Source organism: Pipra filicauda, unplaced genomic scaffold, assembly GCF_003945595.2.
Source record: "Pipra filicauda isolate LSUMZ 115617 unplaced genomic scaffold, ASM394559v2 scaffold173_size1550139_pilon, whole genome shotgun sequence".
In the NCBI taxonomy this organism is placed as follows: Eukaryota; Metazoa; Chordata; class Aves; order Passeriformes; family Pipridae; genus Pipra; species Pipra filicauda.
The window spans coordinates 853,817-876,997 of NW_024104251.1; the positions used below are offsets into that span (position 1 = coordinate 853,817).

At 37.2% G+C, this 23,181-nt stretch overlaps 1 protein-coding gene across 3 annotated transcripts in view; it reads right to left on the minus strand.

Annotated features, from left to right (window-relative positions):
- Positions 1 to 23,181, minus strand: part of NRG3 (neuregulin 3) — a 368,049-nt gene that overhangs the window by 16,889 nt on the left and 327,979 nt on the right. For all 3 annotated transcript variants that reach the window (XR_003540610.2, XM_027720665.2, XM_027720664.2), the window contains exons 5-6: positions 11,870 to 11,972; positions 6,652 to 6,778 (exon numbers count right to left, since the gene is read on the minus strand). Coding sequence is in view for 2 of the 3 variants with exons in the window: in XM_027720665.2 (XP_027576466.1) it covers positions 6,652 to 6,778; positions 11,870 to 11,972 (230 nt within the window). In the remaining variant the exon portion in view is untranslated. The remainder of the gene's footprint in view (positions 1 to 6,651; positions 6,779 to 11,869; positions 11,973 to 23,181) is intronic.

Consider the following 23,181-nt stretch of genomic DNA (forward strand, 5'->3'; position numbering starts at 1 on the left):
CAAAGAAAAACAGGAAAAAAAAAGAAAAACAGGTGAAAAAAAGAAAAAAAAAAAAGCAAAAAAAAAAAAAAAAAAAAAAAAAAAAAAAAAAAAAAAAAAAAAAAAAAGAAGAAGAGTCTGATCCTAAACGGAGCCAGAAAGTAAAAGTATAGAAAAAGCTGCACTTGGGCTTGTAAGAAGAATTCATGTTCTTAGTGGTTCCTGGGCAATATCTCAGAGATATGAGAGGTTAACCCACATTTCCATTTAGGTATTAAAAATACATCACTCTGCAGATTTTTTACACTGCATTACAAGGACCTGCACTAAAACTAATTGCTCTGTTTTTCTTTCTGTACTGAGATTGTATTTTCAGATACCTAGATATCCATGTTATCTTCACAATAAATCGGTACTGAGGAAGCTATTACATGATTACATATTTTATAAAGAAATACAAAATAAAGTAGTCAAAATAACAGAAAAAATTGCAATGGTAAAAAATGCCATATTATGGCATACACAATAGCCCAAAAATTCATGGAGAAGGTAGTAAGAATTCTTTCAAAATACAGTTCTTCATAATTATTTTGTCTAACAAAAGACAAATAACTCCTTAAAAATACAGAATTATCTGATTCCCACTTATCTAAAATTTTGTAGACTTCAGCAAGATAAAAAAGGAAAGTCACAGAAAATTATTCTCCTTTAAAAATGGGTTACATGTATGTTTAGTCCATCTACTCAGACTTCTTATGACCGATTTCTGTGGATAAAGTTACAGACCTTCACAGTTTTCTCCAATGGTCTTCTCCATCTTTCTGTTGAAATATCCACATAAATGGGGCCAAAATCACTGCTTACATACATGAAGGCAAAGGTATGAGAGCAGCAATGTGCAAAATGTTGCCGCACACATAAAGTAAACACAACTGAAGTAACAAGAAGCAGCATATTACACTCCCATTTCTTTCAGTTACCATGATCTTAGTTGTCACTTGTAAATGTTGTAGATAAAATATTCAGACAGAAGTATGACTTTTAAGGTCTGCGAAGGCTTTAAACTTTAATAGTTATCCTGCCAGCTGCAGAAATGAAACTGGCTTTGATTTGTGACCTGAATAAATCAATTTGAGCTATGTTAAGAATGGGCTGCTAGTACCAAGAAGCTACTTCTGGGTTTTTTTTCAGTTTGTTCATGAAAAAAAATTGAAGGTCCGAATGCCTTATAAGACCATGAGTATGAAGTGAATTATGAAGAGCAATTAGAGATAAGCTGTGCCTTTCACTACATCCACGTTTAAGGTGGATGTGGGCTGGAGCAGTGGTACACAGAGTTTTTCCTCATCACAACTGAGGAAAACCAGGACCCCAGAAGCTGCTCTGATGCTGATTAGCAAATTGTACTGAAGGTCCAACACCAAGAACCACTCTGGCACATTTTTTTCAAGGTATTTTTTGCCCCTAACCAAACATTTATGCCATTTTCAGATACACCAACTATTACACAGTTACTGTAACAGCCATAACATTCATTACAATGAAAATATGAATCACAGTTTAAGTTGAGGGTGTGAATATACAGAGAATTTGAACAACGTAATGGAACATATTTGGATGTATCACATTATTTGTACATTTTAATAGGTTTAAACACAGTTGGGTTAATCCCTCTTAAGCTTAGTTTTAAGTGCCACATCCCTTCTGGAGAAAAATACCTTCATATTTTTGTGAAGAGTTTACAACAGTATCAGTTAGTGCCCCCAAAAGTATAGGATAGGATTATTCCCCAGACATATCCCAGCAGAGCTCATCCTGCTGCTTCCACAGCTCAGTTCTCACCTGGGCTGAGCTCTGTGGAGACCTCTGACTGTTCTGAGCTCCTGAATAATCAGCCATGATGTGGCTGTGAAACACTTTCAAAGGGCTGTTTCCAGCATCACTGAAAGCTTATCTGTATTATTCGGGTTTTTTAATGGTTTTATTGTCTTCTTGGTCAATTATCTGTGCTTGTTTGAGCAATTACTGAAAAACACTGGTGCATATGGCTAAATAAATTAAAGAATAATGATAGCTCTTAAAAAAAGTATTTTGCACATTTTCAATTTTTCATGGTTTCATGGAGAAAATCATCTATTATGTACAATTACTGAATATTTTCACAATAAAATTCCACCCCCTGCTACTTAATGCTAAGTGAATCTGTGAAGGCAGCCTGAGCCAGGAAAGAAGCCTCTGCCACTGACCTACTGTATTACTGTGAGCACATAATTCCTCTGCTCTATGCTTTGTATTCCTCCTTCTAAAATGTAGGATTCTTGGATAACAAATGCCACTCGAATGCTACAGAACAACTTGACACTGTTGTCCTAATGTTATGCAAATCAAAACACCCATCCCTCCCCTGGCTTTACTTAGCTCTTCCCCCCCAATGATTTTCCCAAAATAGTAAGAATAAAAGGTCCAGAAAGTCATGTGGTATTGCAAGAGAGGTGATGTGGGGATCCCATTTCAAAAACAACTGATAAGGCAGAAGGGTCAGCTTTAAATTACATTCAGAGAGGTCACCTCAAGGAGAAAAAGAGCCAGTGATATTCCTGGATGGGCTGATCTTGGTACATTTAACATCCTTACAGCTGTTCCCATATGCTCTGTATGTTTTGTTGCCAACACTACCTCTAGACAGAGGACAATAAACTCAGGTTTGTCTATTCTGGCAGTGTTACCTAAGTAGCCATGAGATATAGAAATGGGAAATTTGCTGTCGATCTTGGCTGATAAACCAAATCATAATTCAGGTAAAACAACAGACTAATCCTTTAAAAAGATTTAAGTGTATCTGTTGCTCAACAGAATTGCAACAGAATGGTGAAATACAGTAATTGCATGTCTATCACAGTGACCAAAAATAACTTATTTCCTACTACTATCAACAAAAAGCAACAAGACATATAAAGAGCATATTTTAGCCTCTCATTATAAGAATATCAAAAACCTGGAGCTAGTGACTGCATGCTATTAAAAACAAATGTAGTGAAAAGTGAAACCACACAGTACAGCACGAAAAGCATATTAGCCACCTCAGAAGGAAAGCGATGGGGGATTAATAGATCCACTTGGTGCCACGGGAGAAGGTATTAAAAACCACAAAGGTGAAAAAGACCACTTTAAACAGCCGTGACAATTCCCAGAAACACTAAAGGAACCGTATGGTTTCACCCCCCCTTTTTTTTTACCCCCATGACACATTTGTCAAGTTGTGAGAATTTAAAGAAACTCTCTACTCAAGGTGGAAAAAGGAGGTAGCGATCAGGAGCCACCTCACCTCCTCCTGCCCCTGCATGGTGTGTGAGGGTGCACCGAGGACCTGTCTGTGTAAGGAGGGGGGGAAGCTGAGAATGACAATTTTCTTCTTTTTGCTTATGAGGAGATCAAACTGCTGCAGCCCCCTGGAGCAGAGTCTTTAAATCTCTCTTGGATAGAGTATAATCTCTTTGGGAAGGGGTACATAATACTTGGAAGACCTCAGTTTCATGCACTAGGTGAAATAAATCTGAATCTCCTGTGTACCTCAAAGATCCTGAATTAAAAACTGGCACATCTATCTCTTCCTGGCTGAAGAATTATAGCAAGATTACCAGTGCATTAGTCTCTAAATCCAAGAGGCTAGAAAGCCTAGCAAGAACAAACTAGCAAGAAATTAGGTGTGTTGCTGCCAGAATATTTGGGAAAAGCAGAGGACTTGAAGGAGATTCAGGAAATCCTAAGAGCTGTGTTCAAACAGTTATTTATGAATCCTGATTATAGTACACAGTATTTTTCATCTAATTTGTACGTCTACAAAAGTAATGATATTGCCATGGAGAAAAACAGACTTGTTACAGGTGAGCACAATTACCACAACGAGCAGCAGGAGTTCAGTCAGAACACAACTGTCCCGACAAAATCTGACCCTTTATTTCACTTCTCAGGATCACAACTGAGCAGAGGGAGGGAGTGGAGGAGATACAATGCGTTTGAGTGTGGGAAGAAGAGACTGGTCAAGCTCTTTACAGCCACAAACCACTTGAAACACTCTCTGCTATACCCTGGGTCTTGGGAAATAAGTTAAACCTCTTTCTAGAACAACACAATATTTGGAAAGATAGATGGATCCTTTACTAAATATAGCAACCTCTGAGTCAAAAGGTGATGGCTCCTTCACAATAGTCATAAAGAATAAGAATCCTTATGCAACTATTCTCAGGTCTACACAAAAGTATTCTTCTCTATAGAAGAAGAAAGAGCTGTGTGAAAAACCTGAAAGCATCACCAGGTCTATTCAAAACAGACAAGAGAAAAATACTGGAAAATCTTCTAGGGAAAGACACAAAGGTGACATAAATGGGAAAACTCTCTTGCTTGTAAGAGGAGAATGTGGCATGGGAAAAGAAACAGCTCCCAGGATTACATAAACCAAAATGCCAGACTGGGGGAGTAATCTCCAGAAAATAACTGTCTTAATTTATTTATCTATTAGCTCCTGGAAACGAAGAGAACTAAGATTTCTCCCCAGACCCCTGTGGTGGTAGCTGCAGATGGGAATGGCAGAGATCACACCCAGGCTGCAACCAACAGAAGGGAGCAGAGCCACAGGAGAGCTCTGTGCCCCACGCTGCTGCCTGCTCCTTTCCCACCCAGCAGATACACCCAGGGCAGATCTCTGCTCTCCGAGGAAGAGTCACTCAACCATTCCTATGAAATACCTTTTCAAAGTTCTTTTTTCTGCTGCCTCACCATACCCCTGCCCTTTTTTTCTCCTCCAAGCTGCCAGGTTTTGTAAATATTTCATGAGCTGCCTGCATGAATTCCTGCACTAAAATCTTCCTAACAATAGAAACCATTATTACCCTGCACTGTTATGCTATATCCTGCACAAGGTCATTCTGTTTTTCTTCCTTAGTATCTTTGTTCCCAAAGGGAGAATGCATTAATGGCAAGGAGAAAACAGTGGCAAGCAGCCACAAGAACAAGAAAATGGTGTGTTAATTACCAGCACTGAAAATGACAGTCTGAACGGCACTAAGAACTGAAAAGCAATTTTGGATTAAAATAATAAATATAATGGTGGCTTTCAATCCCTTATGTCCAGAATCCACAAACTGCTACTTCAGTCATTATGCCTATTGCTAGAGCAAAAGAAAAAAACTGAAATTAAGGTTGTTGATGTGTTGGTTAGCTGCTCAGGAGACATCAAACAGTTCATGGAAATGATGGGTTGACAAAATATAGCACTGAATTACCGTGAGAAAAAGGTAAAGAACATTTCCTTAGTGTTAACCAAGGCTTACTTTATATGATAGAACAAAAGGATCATGAACTTTACCTATTGTTGTCATCATTACAACCCAACAACACTCCCAACAGCTTTTTTTTTTTAGGGGTTAGAAATAATATATGACTGAATGAACTGAAAGTGAAATAAAAAAATTGCAAAAGGTTCCCCAAACTGTGATTATGTCAATTTAGTGAAGCTATCTTCCTTCTTGAAATAGCATATTTTTCCTGCATTTCGAAGCATATTGTGAGTATATACAGGAGCACCACAATGGTATTCCTACAAAACAGAACTTAAAAATGAACACAAGCAATGCTCTGACAACTTTTCTGTCACATCAGGGAAGTTCTACTTAACTCTAAATTGGTTAAAAGGGCTCATACTTATCTCTTACTTAATTGGATGTAAACTAGGAGTTAGTGGGCATGAGAGCTCACTTTTGCTAAACTCCCACTATTTTGATGGAATCTGGTAAATAAGGTAGTCATTCCTTTGAGCAATGCTAAGATACTTAAAAAAAAAAAAGGAGTTAATAATTTAGAAAGGCTTTAACACATCTGTTATATTTTCCTATTATATTGCTACCAGGATCCTTCTCAGTTCTTCCAAAGACTTTGTTCAAAGTAAGACAGTATTAATTTAGTGTGTGACCAAGGGAGAAGATGACATTTAATGGAAAATACCTTGCATCCAGGGCTAAATAAATCAGTTATCTTCAAGCTCCTTATTTCAAATATGCTCTATGCACTTCAGGATTGTGAGACTGTATTAACTTACATATAACTACATACAGAAAATGACTAAATAAATTTCAGATTTACCTTGAACAAATGAATTTATTTCTGTTATCTAAACTGCCTTTAACTAAAGACCCAGATAAACGAGACCATCTGCATGGTCTTCCCTTGGGCACTAGTTTATATGTGTAAACTTAGTCCCAGATTTTGAATTTACTCTGAATTAGCTGTGACAAATCTCTACATTTTTTCATGCAGGTTCATTTATTATTGGAAGACCTGACATCACTTAAGATCAAGGACCCCACTTCACCTATAACCAACATATGTGAGCTACGGTATTGAAGGAAACTATATTAGTAATTTCCACTGCTAGATGCAGTGGAAAGCTCAGCAAAGTCTACTACTACATGAACGAAATGTACCAGAATCCATTGAAACAACTTCAGAAAAAAATCCCTGCTTTCCATTAACAGGCCTGATAGAAAGCTTTTTATGAAAGAGGTGAGAATTCTTGTTCCCGTTGCTCAGATGCTAATAGCAGCATGAGGATGTGCTGCCATCAGCAGCAGGAACTCAGCCAGGCTATTAAGTGCTGTAGCTGGCAGCATTACTTACATTTTGCAGCTGGACTTGGCTTTGTGCCATACACTCCGACTTTGCCATCATGCTGGAAGCATTTAGGCTGTAGGTTTTCCTATTCTGTGTTTCTTTCAGCTGTTCATGAATTTGCTTTGTTTGTTTCCTGCAGAGAGAAATAAAATTCATGTAAGAAAGAGCTAACTTGATCTTCTACTATAGCCACGATATTTTTATAGCCATAGTTCCCTTTGTTCAAAACTTCACTGTATTAGATGAGCCAGCTGAGCTAATTCACTAGTGTCTTATATTTCAATGCAGTGGTTGTTTTTTGGCAAGGCTTATAAGAGGGGAAAAAAAAGAGCTCTTCTGTTTTAAAATATCTTCTATTCTCAGATTACCATAATAGCATGCTAGTTGTTTTAGTGCAGAATTTTGTAAGATCCTCTATCACATATTTAACAATAGCTTGCAAGTAGGTCTGAATAATAAAAAAGCATTTTGCTCTGATTTGGAAAAAAGATTTTGGCAAATATAACAGGCATTAGCCCCTGTTGGCTATGAAAACTGATGAAGAATCAAAAATTTCTGCTAGCTGATTAGGCTTGACCTATAACCCCTCCTGTACAGAGCAGCTTTTACTTACATGCTTAAACCTCAAAGAAAACCATCAGTCTGGCATCTGAGGCTGTGTAGTTGACATATTATACTACGATTCACAATGTCAGAGCTAGGAATACCACTGGATGAATAGCTTGTATTATTCAGGAGATAACTACATTGTTAATAAAGACACTGTTTCTGCCACACTACATTGACAAACTGAGTTATTAAGTTCTGCACATGACAGAGGATATGAGACAGCAAACTTTAAATATTACTTTTATCTTCTGCAAACAGATATCTCAGCTGGGCAAAAACTGTTAGCAAAATATATTTAAGGCCTTTTTATAAGCTTTTGATAAGCTACATTGTCTTGGACTATCAGTTTTAAACAATGATGAGAAATAACTTCACAACACCAATTCTTTCCTTCCTTCCCTTCTTTCTTTTTTCTCCCCAGAAAATGCATTTCCAGCAGTGAACCTCCAACAGCCCTGAAAACCAGGGTTGAAAACTTGCCAGCAGCAGCATCATTTTATTATGCCACCAGCAGCTTTTGGAAAGTGATGGGTTCAGAGCCAAATTTCAGAAGGATGTTATTTCAGGGAATAAGAAATAAAAAAAATACAGCCTTTCTATACTGAAATTTAAGTTTTAGCAAAAAAGCTTTAGCAACATTTTGAAAAATTTCTGGTGATTTGACTGCTGAAAGCTTTGTGACATGGTCAAGTTTGACAGCATCTTACTTGAGTCAGGCCAATGAATGTTACACTGAATGATTAATAAAAGTAATTTTAACTTCATAGTGGAGTTTGTGTCTACTGCAGGAAAGCATAAGAAACTAGAGGAAAATGACTTTAGTTAGGTGGTCAGTGGGGGAGCCTGTGAGAAAGGACAAGTTCCCTCAATATGAAAGCAAGAGATGAAAAGTATCCCAGTTCAGACACTCAATTTTAATAGTAAAGTTTTTAATATATTAAAATAAATACATGGAATTTCCCCTGCCTTTGAGTTCCTTAGTTTTAATTCAACATGTCAATGTAAGCAAATGCTTCCATTCATCAAACTGTAAGTGCCTGCTTAGAAGTAAGTATTTGTTATAGCATATTTTCTGAGTACAGGTCATAAACTTTAATAAATCTTGGACTCTAGACATATCTCTTAGGCTTTCTATTTACGTCCCTTTTTGAAAAAGCATGGCAAATGAAAAAGAATGCATGTACGTTGTAAACATGGTACAAATATGAGTGACATAATTTGAGTATAGTTAGGAACTCATAATTAGTAAAATTTACGAACAGAGGTGGGTGAGGATATAATTTCTCAAGTAAAAAAACTTCTTAAAACTTTCAAAATTCTTCCTTATCCAAAACTTCTGAAGTTAATACTGGAATAATCTAAACAGATAAATAATCTGAAGGATAATAATGTCAAATTACATTAGTCAGTTGATTCTGAAACAATCTCTTTTTAATACCTACTATTTTTGAAACCAATGAAATTGAATAATTTACTTTGTAAAATATCAAAATGAGCTCTTTAGCTTCTAGTAAAATTCCAGGGGAGATCCATAAAAGCAACTTTAGAGTTTGTATGAGTAACTATTTTCTGAACAGCTAAGTTACATACAGCTGAGGAAATAAGCATATCTCTTCATATATCCTACTGGAAAGCCAGCCACTTGCATGCTGGTCTTCAGAATGGTTATGGAACATCCAAGGGTTTTGAGTGGAGACTTCATATAAGGTATAAACAATGATAGTGAAACATGATCACAGCATCAGACTTTGGGAATGTCTCCAATACATAAAAAATTATTAGAATTTAATCAGGAAAATAACAAAACAATTTTGGGAACTCTAATTTGGATTTATTTAGAAAACATGGGTTTAGAGTTGTTTCTATGTATATAAACACCTGTAAGTAAAACTGGAATATTCAGCTTCACTACTGCAATCGTTAAGATTACAATTGAGATTCCTGAAGATAATTTGCTTAGAAAAACAATCTAATCATTAATTTCCTTTTATGTTCATGCAACCTAACATTAATATTAGGTTTTTGCATATTTATTTTTCCAAACTATAGGATGCACAGCTATAAAACTAGAAACTATTAATTATTCAAAGTTACTGATTAATAAATTCATTTTATAATTTTTGTTTTCAAAACAAATGGGCTTTATGTGTTCTACTTTAGAGTTATATGGCAATGAAGTGTTGTTACTTCAGCAAGATATAAAGTCACTAGTCATTTATAAAAGTCTAAGCTGTAAAGGGCAGCCCATTACTGTACTCTTCGTCTGTTGCTAACACTTCCAGCACTTTCTTGATTAACCTAAAAGGAATAATTGGAAGGGCATAGAGTTTAATTATAGTCCTAAACTTCTTCAGATTGATTCTATTTTAAAGGACTTTTAATTCAATGGTGCATAGGGAAGTGCCTATTTCTAGCAGATGGTATTAGAGAATTGTCAGACTAAGAAACTGTGGGTCAGTGTCTTCAGGGAGGCTTTTTTTCTTAACAGGTCCACTATTCAAAATTTCTGTATCTATTAGCAATATTTTATATATTTTTTATACATCAAACGAAACCCAAGGATAATCCCCCATGCAGGAGGAATGCTTTGATAACATTCAGGCGTAGTCAGGATACGTATACCCGAGAAAGAAGTTCCCGAATATCTGCTGACTAAAAGCTAACACATGATAAACATTGAGGCACTTCAAATTTGTTGGGTTTTACAGCTTTAAGACACTGCTCAATGTTACATTTACAATACTATTTTACATGGTCTCTATGAGACCCAGTCTAGACACTTTTACTTTTTGGACAGTGCTAGATGGAGCCACAGCCAGGGCATTAGGGATTGATTAGTATCTCACCATTACTCTACTCATATATTGTATAAGACCTCCTGACTGAACCAGAGGGGCTCATTTGCTCATAACTCTTCAAAATTCAGTTCCCAGAATCTGGCATAAGCACACTTCAACTCTTCCCTGTACTTCTCAACTATCATATTTATAATGCAGATAAAATCCCAAACCCAGCGCCCCCACCTCCTCCGGAGTTATGACGCACTAATGTCCTGTGAGTCCATCTTTGAAGTGTTATTTCCACTCATTATTTTCAGTCATAGCTCTCCTCACCACCTCATCAAAGTCATGGTATTTTGAAGGCTGTTCCAGCCGAGCTCTGCACCAGTCCTTACAACAGTGCCAAACCAAGGGGGACACAAGTGAATAACAGAGGGGCATTTTATTCACAGTATGCTCAGTCACTGACTGCATGTTCTTCCTACTGACAATCCCGTTCTGCCTTTTCTGAATCTCTCTTCTTCAGCAAAACCCCCAAGCCTTTCCAGGTACATTCTCTCTCGCTCGCTCTTCTGCAGATCTAAAATGCATAATGACATTTCTAATGCAGTACAAAAATGGCTGTCTCTGCTTACAAATTACACTACAATAAAGGAGTCTGCAGAGAGGAACTGTCCTGCCTGTCTGTGCTTCCCAGCTAGCATCACTGTCATACTGGATGTCCAAAAAACAATCAAACAAAATCTCTCAAGACATTAGACCAGGTAGGAGTGTTCAGCAAAAAAACATGAACCACTGAAATATCCACTCAAGTCACGCACGAACTACCCCTGCAGTCTGAGGGAAAGAAAAAGGGGGAAAAAAGAACTGATGACTTTTCCAATTTCTTTTTTTTGTTCCTTTTTTTTTCTTCCTGATAGAAATATCAATTGTAATTTATTTTAAATAAAAAGCAGTCCTCATCAGATTTCCTAGCCATTAAAATAAATTCTAGAAAGGGGGATTCAGATAAGCATCCAGACTTTTAAATAGCGCAAACCTCCACGTTTTTGGTGCTCAGTCACCCTAACCAGCCTCACGCAGGTACTTTTTACATTGATACGTGTTCTCTCCTTAGCTCCAGCTGGAACAGGAATGAAGGATGACGACCATAGAGAACATACTTATAGATACAGTGGCACTGACAAGCAGGTCAAGTAATTGCTATGAGGTTTCTGCAACTCAAATTACACACAGTACAATAAATATTATAATGTTCAGTTGGGAAGATAAAAGAATAGAGTGGAAAGTATTTCTCTTCAAAATAGTTTAGTACAGAATATTTCACCACACTTGGATAAGTCAAAGTGCTTCTATATCACAGATACTAATGCATTCACATCAACAGTTTACAACTATTAGCTACAGGTTGCAGATATCTGCAGAGAGCTTGTTTCTTTCTGCATTTCTAACTTTACTTTTGTTCTCAGCATCCAGAATAAATGGGACTTTTAGGGACATGAAATGAAATGCAAAAGGGAGATGGTATGTTTAAACTGTCATTTTCAAGAAAGGAAAGTGATTATTGCACTGATAGCAAAAGACACAAAATTATTGCTGTCAAGAAAAAAAAAAAAGAACTGGAAATGACACAATCTATTCTCTCCTGATATCAGAAAACAGAAAAAACAACACATATTACTTGTGTTTACTTTCTCAGGGGACTTAGCCATGGGGAACGTTTCTGGCCTGACCAGAGATAACAACAGTTGAAAAGGAGGGGAGAAACTGAAGAACTGTAAAGCTGTAAGAAGGACAGGAGCTAAAGAACGAGCACGCCAGACGAAGGCTCTTACTTTGTTTTGAAGTAGAACGCTGCACAAAGCATGCCCACTACGACTATGCCAAAGACGATACAGGAAATGGACAGCACCTGGCGCTGGTACACGTCCTCGCTCTCTGTGAACAGCAAAAGGGAGAGTTATGAAAGCATCAGAAAACAGCACTGGCGAAAAGCGGATTTCAGCACATCGTGTTTTCGCTAATGATCGACGGATCCGAGAGGCTCGGAGGTCTGGGTCGGCCAGTTCCTCAAGGAATGGATGCTTCTCTGAACCTCTCATCTAGATAAAGGTTCACAGAGTTGTGGCCTCCTAGAGAAGTTTTAGAAAATGGCTCCAATACACAGTAAGAGATAAAAATAATGAAAATCAGGACAGTTTAATATTTTCTCTGCCCTACGTGCCATTTTTTCAGCCTTTTAAACAAAAGATTCTACCATCAATAGGATAAAGAGCCCTACAACCATGGAATTTTTCTGGCTGAAGGAAAGAACCATCAGAACTCTTGCAATGTCCCAGGAGAGTCCAAGTTCTTTTTTAGCTAGCCCAAAAATGTAATTACAATGCCTCATTCCCACATCATTCTCTGTACTTGAAGTTTATTTACAACATAAGGCAGTAAAAAATTAATTCAATGAACCTGGAAAGAACCCAATGAGTACTTTGCTACAATGCACCAGATATTGCTTTGATAGGAGTCTATTTTTAAGAAACAAATTTCCTTTATAAGTCTCATAATATTCAAATTAATTTTAAAACAGGAACAGAATGAAAGTTAAAAAAAAGAAGAAAAGCTAAGAATATAAGGAAAACAGCAGAAAGAAGCTGATAAGCAACTGGAGATTACACAACAGTTTCTTAAGTGTTATATATTTTTTTTTAAGTATTTCAACTACTTTTCAAGTTCAAAGTGCTAACATGCTGAACAGATTGTTAGTTTTTAAGATCAGTTTCTCCAAGCGTGCAACATACAAACCAGTGTTTTCATTCACGTATTTCAGGTGGAAAGTCTACATGTAGGATTCTCAAAGCACAGTACAAGCACTGTACACTGACAAACCTACACTTCCTTTCTAGGTTAGAGATCTTCAGTGCAGACCCACCCGTCAGGATGAACACCAGACACATATGTCAAGTAGATGGCAGTAATTCCAAGTTTGTAAGTCTCAGGTTCATGACAAATATTGTACGACAACACCAAGATGAATCTAGGCAAATACTAAAAAAAAATCTATACCTAGTGGGAATGTCAGTCAAATACTATCTGGTGTTATAATGACTAAAGACTATGTACAGTATCCTAATCAGTACGAATTATAATTTCTCAAGAAAGTATATCACAGTGCTGTTACTGAAGATCTGAAGTCTTAAATACAATCATTTATCTCTTGTAAGTCTCAGTCCTTTTTTTGTAAGGTATTAAAAATAAAATTGCAAGGACCAAATCTTTATTTTTTAATTCTCTACTTGCTCACCTAATGAACATCACAATGACACAGAAGCCATTTCTAAGATACAATGTCCTCAGCTTCTGTTGACATTTTTTCCTCATTTAAATTTGAAATGTTACAAGTTGTAGTTTTACTATACTGTCTTAAAAATAAAAAGAAGCAAATAGACTTTTTATCCATGTAAAATATAACTGAAAGGTCGTAATTAAAGAAGAAATCCTGTTCAAATTGCAGTAAAACGGATTCCAGTACAGCTGTAGACCTCATTCCTCATTGGCATGTATAAACCAGTAAATCCTCACTGGCAATGCAGCAAACGTTTGGGGTTTTAATTTCTTTTTGTTTGTTTGTTTGGTTTGATTGTTTTACTAGCTTGTGTAAACACTATCACCCACCTTCAATTTCCACTGCAACACACAAAGGACTAAGCCTACAAACTTTAAATTCATATGCTGAGGTGAGTCACACTGAAAATAATTAAGGAATTCTTCAGTTCAGCAATTGTTAACCTGTTCTGCCTGAATACTGATTTCAGCACCTACTGCCTAAGCTACAACTAAAACATACATAATTATGAACTTTACTTTCACTTTAACTTTCCATATAATTAAAAAAACCCCCTATTTATTAAAAGAAACTCTTTTAAGTAAGGCATGCAAACAGGCTTAATTTTGCTTTTCTTTCAACATAAGACCTCATTAAATGCTTTATTTTTTTTCTTGTGCTAGGTGGTTTTTTTTGAGAAATGGTAAGTTTAATGCAGCTATGCTCTTTTGTCAGTCCTGAATAGCGATCACTGTCTTGTTAAAGATGCTTTAAAATAAGTCTTACAAAGATAAAAGCAGTTCAGAGACCAGACAATATTATCTTGCTCAAACAACTATGTGAAGATTTAAGTCTTTTGTGTAGTCAGATTAGTCCCTGTCACTACCTTTCAACACATGCTGATCAATATTCTCTTTCCTTTTTGTTTACTTTGTACAGTGCATATTTAAAGCAGTACTTATTGATTAACCACATATCATTTCTTAGACACCTTTGTTCATTTTTTATATCCTTTAAATCTTTATTTATGTATTGAACTTCACCATTTTTGTCTCCAACCTCTTTAAATATAATCAGTTCGGCATTTTTCCATTCTCTAATCTTCCACACTGCCTTTATTTAAAAATCACCTTCTTATTGACAGCAATGTAATCTGCCTTTCTCTGCAAACTTTGAAGGTCTCCTCATGGTTGCCTTGATTTAACCTCACTACTGTGAGGTTTTAGCTGTGCTAAACACACATGGCACAGGTGAGATCCTCTCTAGCCAAGGAGCACTGAATAGGGCCTGAATGAGGCAGATGCCTATAGCTAAGCACTGCACAGCACTTGGGTTCTCACAGAGCAGAAAGCTGTAGAAATTCAAAGTGCAGAAAAGAGAAGAATTGCAAATTCCTTCTCCTTGGCTCAAGATGTGCATCATCTTGTGCATACACATTTTTACACACTGAAATTAACTTTCCAAGGTAATTTAAAGCGTGACTGAAATTGCTAGTCTCTCTTTATTCACATATATTCATGTATTCCTTGCGAAGTACATCACCTCAACTACAGTCTATTGAAACAAATTCTCTTGGGAGAGGATTCCTCATTTAATGAGCAGCCAAGAAAATATTTCTGCTAGAAATCAAAATATTAACTGCCATGGATATTCCTGGATAATCCATTTGAGGATTAAGACTATATAGAATGTAATTCCATCAAGCATTCCAATTACAAAAAATATACAACCTATACCAAGATAAACACAACCACAGTACTGAAAGGTAACATAGTAAACTGTTTAGATGCAGACTATTTGTTTAATAAAAATTATGGAAAGAAAGGTCTTCTCAGAGGACAGACAAGACAAACTCACATGGGACACAGAGCCTGCTGAAAGTTCATTGGAATGGGTTCCCATAGAAAAGTCCCTATTCACTGTGTGTCCTGTTACATGTCTAGCCCACTGTCATTTATGCTATTGATTCTTTCCAATTTTCCACCCTGCTAAAAAATTTTCTAAGCTTATCTCACACATAGACTGCTATTATGAAACACAGAATGACTACTGGTGACCCATGGAAGGTTTTGGGTTTTTTAATTCTCTTGGCCCTTAAAATTTATTCTTACAAGCTGCAATCTATTTGCTTTATGCATACGGAAAGATCCGCTGAAGCAAACACATACATCTTTAGAGGATTAAAAAGTGTAAGATAGACACATTCTTATGATTGTTATTTCTAAAGCATATGGTAGGGTTTTTTTGTGTACAGAAGCTGAAATCTGCCTCTTCTTTGTGACTTTATTATAAAAGTAAGAATGCTGGTACAAGGTCCTTCTAATCATATTATTGAGAAAAAAATAATTTAGTTAATTAAAACAGATTATTTTAGGTTTTGTTAGGACTTAAATCCACAGTATCATTACCAGACATAATCACTGGATCCTCCAAGCTCTATTGTGTATTTTGAGTTGAAATATCTTTGAAAGGGATTTCAAATATGAAGAACAGCATGTGGCCTACGCAAAATGATAACAAAACAAAAATAGTAACTTTGCCCCTTCTGTTTATTTCAATGGCTATTGAATAAAATCTCAATATGGTCACAAGCATCACAGAGAATGATTACTGACTATTCAAACCAAGCCAACTGAGAAATTATGACATTTACCATACAAATGCATCATTTAACCTTTGCTCTATAAAGAAAAAATAAACCCTAAAAATGAATAAATGTCCAGATTAATTCTTATGCTGAAGGTTTTTCTCACAGCCCCAAAAGCATAAATTCTAACAGCATTCAGCATCTCCTTACCTTCCTCACTCCCTTCCCCTAAGAGGACCCACTGCATTGCTGCCAAGTAACAATATGCTATAAAATAAATATGGAAAGCCCTGTATCTTGTCACTGGTACTCACGAAAACCAACAGCTTTCCATGTGCTTTCTCCCATTGATAAATGTCAATGAAAACTTTATGAAAAAAATTCTATGACTTATTTTTCAGCAGAAAATTTAAAGATAATGTTCTTCACCTTTTTCTTGATCCCTGCCACAGATGAGTCAACAGAGGAAGCATGGCCTAATGGACAGAACATAAAAACAGCTTTTCTTCAACAAATTACAAGACAGAATGCAGGGAGGGTTTGGGGTTTTTTTTTGTCCCCATGCAAAAATTGAACCACGTAGGTGCAGCAAAGTGGGCACTGTGACTTCACTGCCATGCTTTATTCATTTCCCTTCATTCTCTGCCAATGCCTTTCCTCAGCATGTCACGTGGTACTGGAACGCCCTGCAGAGCCAGAACCTCACTTCTGAAGTGAACCTCAATAGTACAATTTGACACTTAAACCCTAATTTGTGTCCTGCACCCTCAAAGTCCCATATACAAACAGCGGAGGAGGCCTACATGGAAACCTCATACACAACATCAAGATTTCCAATAAAATATGGATCCCTGTAAGTTAAAAGGCAAGAGAGTTGTTAAAGCATATTTCTCAATATACTTAAGATTTATGTGTGACAAGTACTGAACTATATACAGCATTCTAAATTTAATTCATGAGGAGAATAAAAAAAGCCTGCCTGTTCCACAAAATCTGTGATTGCCTCACCATCAGACATTCAACTCTCCCAAGAGTTTTCTGTTCTTTCACTTGCAAAAGCCTACTGTACAGATTCTCTGCCATATGCTGTAGCTTGTGCTAAGGCAGAACAAAACAGCTGAAATGCTGCAAGACAGAGTTCACAAGTTTCTTCTTTGACCTTGGGTAAGTCAAGACCCTTGTCCTTTCTGTAACCAAAAGGATATTGCCTCTTCCATTTCAGTGATTAACATGATAAAATGGAATATAAACTTATTAACCTCTAAAGGAATGAAGTCCTTGCAAATACATGAAATAGATAAACCCATCTAAGATAATTATATTTCAACATCTTTAAGAGCATATGGATTACTTCACATAAAATACCATGTTTTATTCTAATTCTCAGCTACTTTTATTAGACACTGAGTTTTATTCCAAAGACGTTTTTCTGTCTGGGTAGAATTTCCCTTTTAAAAGGGACTCAAGACACTTAGGTTAACAGATCAGAAGAGGAAGTTTGTATCTGTTATCATTTATGGAAAGGACAGAGTCAAGGTTAATTGCACAGATTCCCATTTCAAACTGGAATCAGAGCAAGCTGACTTATGCTGGCAGAAGTTCATAAAGCATTTCATAGTTTTGACAGTGATTCTGTCTTGGGAAGAACCGTTCGATAATTCTGATTGTAACAAAGATGAACGAAATACATTTTCCTCTGCTAGTGGAATGTCCACAGCAGAAGGATCTTTATGAAAGCAAAGTGAAATAGATGTAGCCCATTATATATTACAATTGCACAACATTATACATTGTTTGACTACTGGTATTCAACACTAGTGAGATCATTTTCTGTGTACACATAAGGCAGACAAGAAAGGGATGAGTGTTCAACCTGCCTGACTGACCTATTTTAAGTACTTAATTCTACGACATTAATGCTGCATTGGCACTAGTTTTGCATGAAATATTAAAAATGAAGTAATGAATTAAGTATAATGTTATAGACTCATGATGAAAAGGTATGCAAAGGTATGTGTTGTAAACCTGAGTTTGAGCTCTCAATTTTAGGTTGGTGAGGGAAAGGTGAAGTCTCAATCAAAAGTAATGAACAAACATCTCCTGAAATAAAATGAGCCAAACATTGAAGAGTTATCTAAAAAAAAAAAGAAAAAAAAAAAGAAAAAAGAGAAGCTAACCTTACACAGGAATATCTAGTGTTGTGTATGGTTACAGCAGTGTCAATATTCTTAGTAACTGCAACTTGTTATAAAGTGAAAATTTGATAAACACTTTTAAACAGTGAGATCTTAATTCTGAAGGTAACTTACTTTTAACTTGGATGTCCTAAGAAACAATTGTTTCCTTTTATCTGCAGGGAATTTGGGGACTTGCCTCACCTACAAAGCAGAACTCAAATCTAACAAACTCTCAAAGCCATATTTAAGTACATTCATTGCAACATATTCATTAAATCTTAGGCTTGAAATAGCTCTATAGAAAGCTAAGGGAAGAGAAGTAGCTTTTTCCTTTTGAGAAAACTTCTTGTTAGAAGTGTTTTTGTGTTGACAATTTATAAGTAAGACAATCCAATTCTATTACAAACTTTATCTATTTTCATTCTACTTCTAAGATGGATAAGATCAGTCATTTACCAGCAAAATTCATGACCTAAGTCTCATCAGTCCTCTGTGTGCGGGCGCTAATTTTCCTTGCCAAAAGGTTCAGTTTTAGAACTATTATAGCAATTCTAAGATTCTCTAAGACCTTCTACTATTGCAAAAATAAACTCAGTAAGCTAACCTGTACTACATTCCTATTATATTCTAATAAGAATTAAAATTACATATGAACCTTTCATCTTAATAATTTTTGATACCACCTAAATATAAAAGTTTTAACCCTAACTTTTTTAATTATGAGAGAAAGACAAGTATAAAGGCCAGTTCTCCTCCCTCCTCAAACTTAATTTACAGTCTGGATCTAGGAGAAAAATTTATTTCGTTAATAAAGGCTGACAGCTAAAGATCTATGGTGATATTTTAGACAATGAGTACAGTGAAAAAACCTTATGATAAAAAGGGTAAAGCTGTCTAAAACTGTGATCTTCTGGCTGTAATCTTCCTGCCTGATGGCTGCCTGCACTTTTGCTGACATGTGAAAGGGATAAGCAGCTAAGGAACAGCCCTCTAAGGAACAATACTCCCACGGGAGAATACTTGATAGCTGGTGGAGAGAAAAAGAACCTACTAAAAGATCAGAAACATTTCAATTCTATTTTACATTTGACCACTGCTGAGGACATTTGTACTAAAATGCATCAGGACGCTGAAGAAATAGTATCATGGTAGTATGATGTGAAATTATGGGTGGAACAGCTAGACCTAAACAACATGAACTCTAATCTCATGTGAAAGCTTACAGATTTGAGATACAAAGCTAAAGATTTGCGGAAGCTTTTCCTGCACAATAAGGACTGCACGTGGCCCTATAAGCTGTGGAATTCCTGCAGTAGAGAAGAGAAAGGAACAGCTCTTGGCAGGAAAGAGCAGGGAAGCAGCAGGCATTTTCAAATAAACTGTTTCCCTTTTCCCAAAAAGACATGTCATGTCTGAAATGGAGGGGGCTGGGACCCTGCAGAGCATCTATTTTTTTTTGTCATCTCCTATTGTTCGGTGTAGAAGGGCACTGATCAACAATGATACTTTTGTCACCAAGCCAAACACACCCAACTCAGTTATAACTCCATCAGCCATCAGCATTTAGTCTCAGAAGTATAGTAGTTACTGGTTCCCGCACACAGAGAGCTCTGCCTTTGCTACCACAATTGAAACTGAAAAAGAGATTGAGAAGAGCAAGAGGAATTAGACACCAGTCAACAGGAAGAGCCAAAACTTTACAGGGCAATGAAGCAGAACAATTTGCCCCCTTATTCTTCGACTGAGAAGAAACTTTAGAGCCCAGTATCCCCTCTCTGCACACTTTTGCTTTGTGTGTATTCACGTTGTGCAAGAGAGAACCCCCATGTCAATGTTGTGTGAGTGCTTTTCCTGGCATGACAGGCCAGAGAATCCATCAGGAACAGGACAGTACTAGCTGCAGTGACTCATGCAGCCACTGGAAAATGAATGGCAGTGGAGTGGTACCAAAGAAGCCAACTGCAAAAATACACTGAAAGAAAATTCCAGTGGAACAGTGGGAGAACCGGTTTTAAACCTTTTCAGTGCTCGGCAAGTTTAGGTGGTACAAAGACTCTTTACAGCACCACTGCTTGCTAGCACCTCACTACTGAACCAACAGCTAAAACTAACAGCTACTTGTCTTGGTTTTGGCTGAGACAGAGTTAATTTTCTTCCTAGTAGCTGGTACAGTGCTGTATTTTGGATTCAGTATGAGAACAATGTCGATAACACTCTGATGCTGTAGTTGCTAAGTAGTTAACAACACTACTGAAATAACAGTTAAACCTGCTCTGTGTAAGGTACTGAAACCTCCTAGATAATACCTAAAACTTCATCTACTTGATCTACCATCAAGCCTTATTCTTTATGTCACTTCTGCTTACTGAGTATCACAGCTCCAAGTACCTCCAGCTTCTGCTGCAGGTCCAAAGGATGCAAAATTCAGCCCCTTAAAATGAGGTCTTTCACCATCAAACCACAGTCAGTGAGAGGACCATATTAAGTCAGCAGACAAGGAGGGCATGCAATATGCTAATAATTTAGTTTCATAGCCAAACACCAACTTAAGGGAGTCTGCATAGTTCCAGCCACCTTTGTGTTGACAGCACTGCTGACCGTTCTCATGTAATGTCTTTGAAGCCTTTTGAACCTTAGGTAAGAAAATTCACATAGTTTAATATAATATGAAGTCTGAATGTAACCTACTGGTCTTCCACTGAACAAAGACACATGCAATATTTTCTGCATTCTACAGAAAAAAACTCACAGTCTTTCACAGAAACACAAAAAGCTTCAAAGCATAAATCACAAAAGCTTCAAGACTGGCAAATATTACAAAAAATTACTGCGATTTTTTTTAAAAATTAAATAACATTATTTTCCAGAAGGATTTTGTTTTGGTGGGTTTTTTCCCCAGTCATTATGTTTCCACATGTATTCTTCCATTTCTGCAAAATCGATGCTGGGCTGAGCTTTCCAGCTCTCCCGAGGCCCTTGTTCAACCAAACGTTGTGCTGGTAAATGGAGGAAGCAGAGGGAAGGACATCTGGACACAAACTGCACGAGTTATTGCAGAGTTTATTAAGGTTTCTGAGGATGTAGATATATATAAACGGACTAATCCAAAGACCATTAAGTGGAATAGGCAATGGATAAGTGACATAATTGTTCTATATGTAACTCCATAAAGACAGTTTCTGAGAAGTTTATTACATAAAATATTATGGCATTATAAAGCAATAGCATTCTTTAATTTTGCCTTAGTAATTCCTTAGCTGATGAGGGTTGTTACTCCTAAGATCCTAAGCATCACTAACATGTAATGTAATATCATCTTAATTTCCCAGCTGATACTTTATTTGATCTCAGAGCTTGCATTGCTATTATCAACAAAGCCCTGTCACTGGAAATTCTCCCTATATCTCGCTCACTTGCTGATATTGAACATTCCACTCAAATCTCAAGCTAACAGCAAAGCTGTCAAAGTGCATTTGACAGTTACTGTTGATGGCTACATTGTCAGGAGCTCACAGTAAGTCAAGCAATATCATAATTAAGTGCCATCTCTTTGACTGCTGCTGTTTTAACCAGGGTGCATTTATAGATTTTTTTACAGAAATATGGTGCGAGCAGTGACAGGAAAACCACAGAAAACAATCGTTAATAACTTGAAATATATTTCGGTTTTCATACACTTCAACAGAAACGTGGTGCTCTGCCTGGGAAGGCTCTGGAGGGTGAGGGCACAGAGGGTAAGGACAAGGGCTTAGTCAGCTGCTGGAAGATATCACAAGTACTGAGTACAACAGCTTCTGAACAAGACTCTGCAGGTACAGGACTATGTATTTATGCTTTGCCTTCTTTTTGTTCCAAGCCCCACCTCCTTGACCTGGCTTCTCACAAGCCAGTGACCACTTGGATGTGACAACAAGGAGAGGCTGATGGAGGGAGTAGAGAAGTGTCCTTCACACAGAAGTGCTGTCCATCTGTGTTCCCCTTGAAGCCATCCCCACTCAAACCTCCCAGGTGTGCAGAGATTAAAGGACTGTATAGTTGTGCACCCATTACTTGTTCTGCTGATTTTCCCTGCCTATTCCATGAACCAGTGGAACCTGGAAACAGTCTGGTTTGATGTGCTCTGTCCCTCACCTCTACAGATGCAGCAGTATCCCCCTCACCTTTTCACAAAATATTCTTGTCAGTCAGCTCCCCACCACAGCAAGTGCCTGTTTGCTCACCATAATGACTGCAACACTCAAGTCTAGGCTGGATAAATGATCAGAGAGAAAACCAGACTGTGCTGGCAGACACAGAAAAGTAAATATGGTGACTGTAAGCAGCTACACTCTTCCTTTAATCCTCCAGAGGCTTTTTGCCAACATGAGGGATAATATCCAGTTGTTCATACTGAGCAATGGCAGATGCTCAGAGCCTACTAATGCGAGCAGCAGTGCTAAGACACAATTAAGCCCTCAGCCCACAGAACGTCTCGCAGTGCGCTCCCGGCGCTCACCCACGGGGAGGGATCTGCTCCACGCACTTGGCAGTGGCTGCAGGTAGGCAGCAAGCTGGCAAAGCCAGGCTGCTCAAATGCCAACTTGGATGTGAATGCGACTGCTGGGACTGCTGCAGTGCAAGCCCTACCACAGTCCTGTGCTTCAGAAGGACTGAAGAAGGGGATTAAAATCTTAACAACTGACATATTGCATGACATCAGTGCTACATCCTAATTGTGTTCCTAGTTTAAAGACATTTCTTTATGTATTTGAGAATACAGTCTTACTTATTCTTCTACTCCTCTTCCTGGCCTCCCAAAACCAAAAGCCAATATATAGTTCAATCTCTCTATATTAATACATTTAGGTGGACTTCAAACACTTGCAAATTGTAGCTTAAAGCACATGTTTAAAGGCAAGCACGTACATGTACAAGGCATGTAAACTTTGTGCTACCCTTCAGGACATGATAAACTTTGTCCACTCTCTCCTTTATTGAAAATACACAAACGCATCTTTAACTAATAGAATTTTAAATTTCAAAATCCCTTATATAGGCTGATTTTTTTTCAAGAGTAAAGCACAGTAA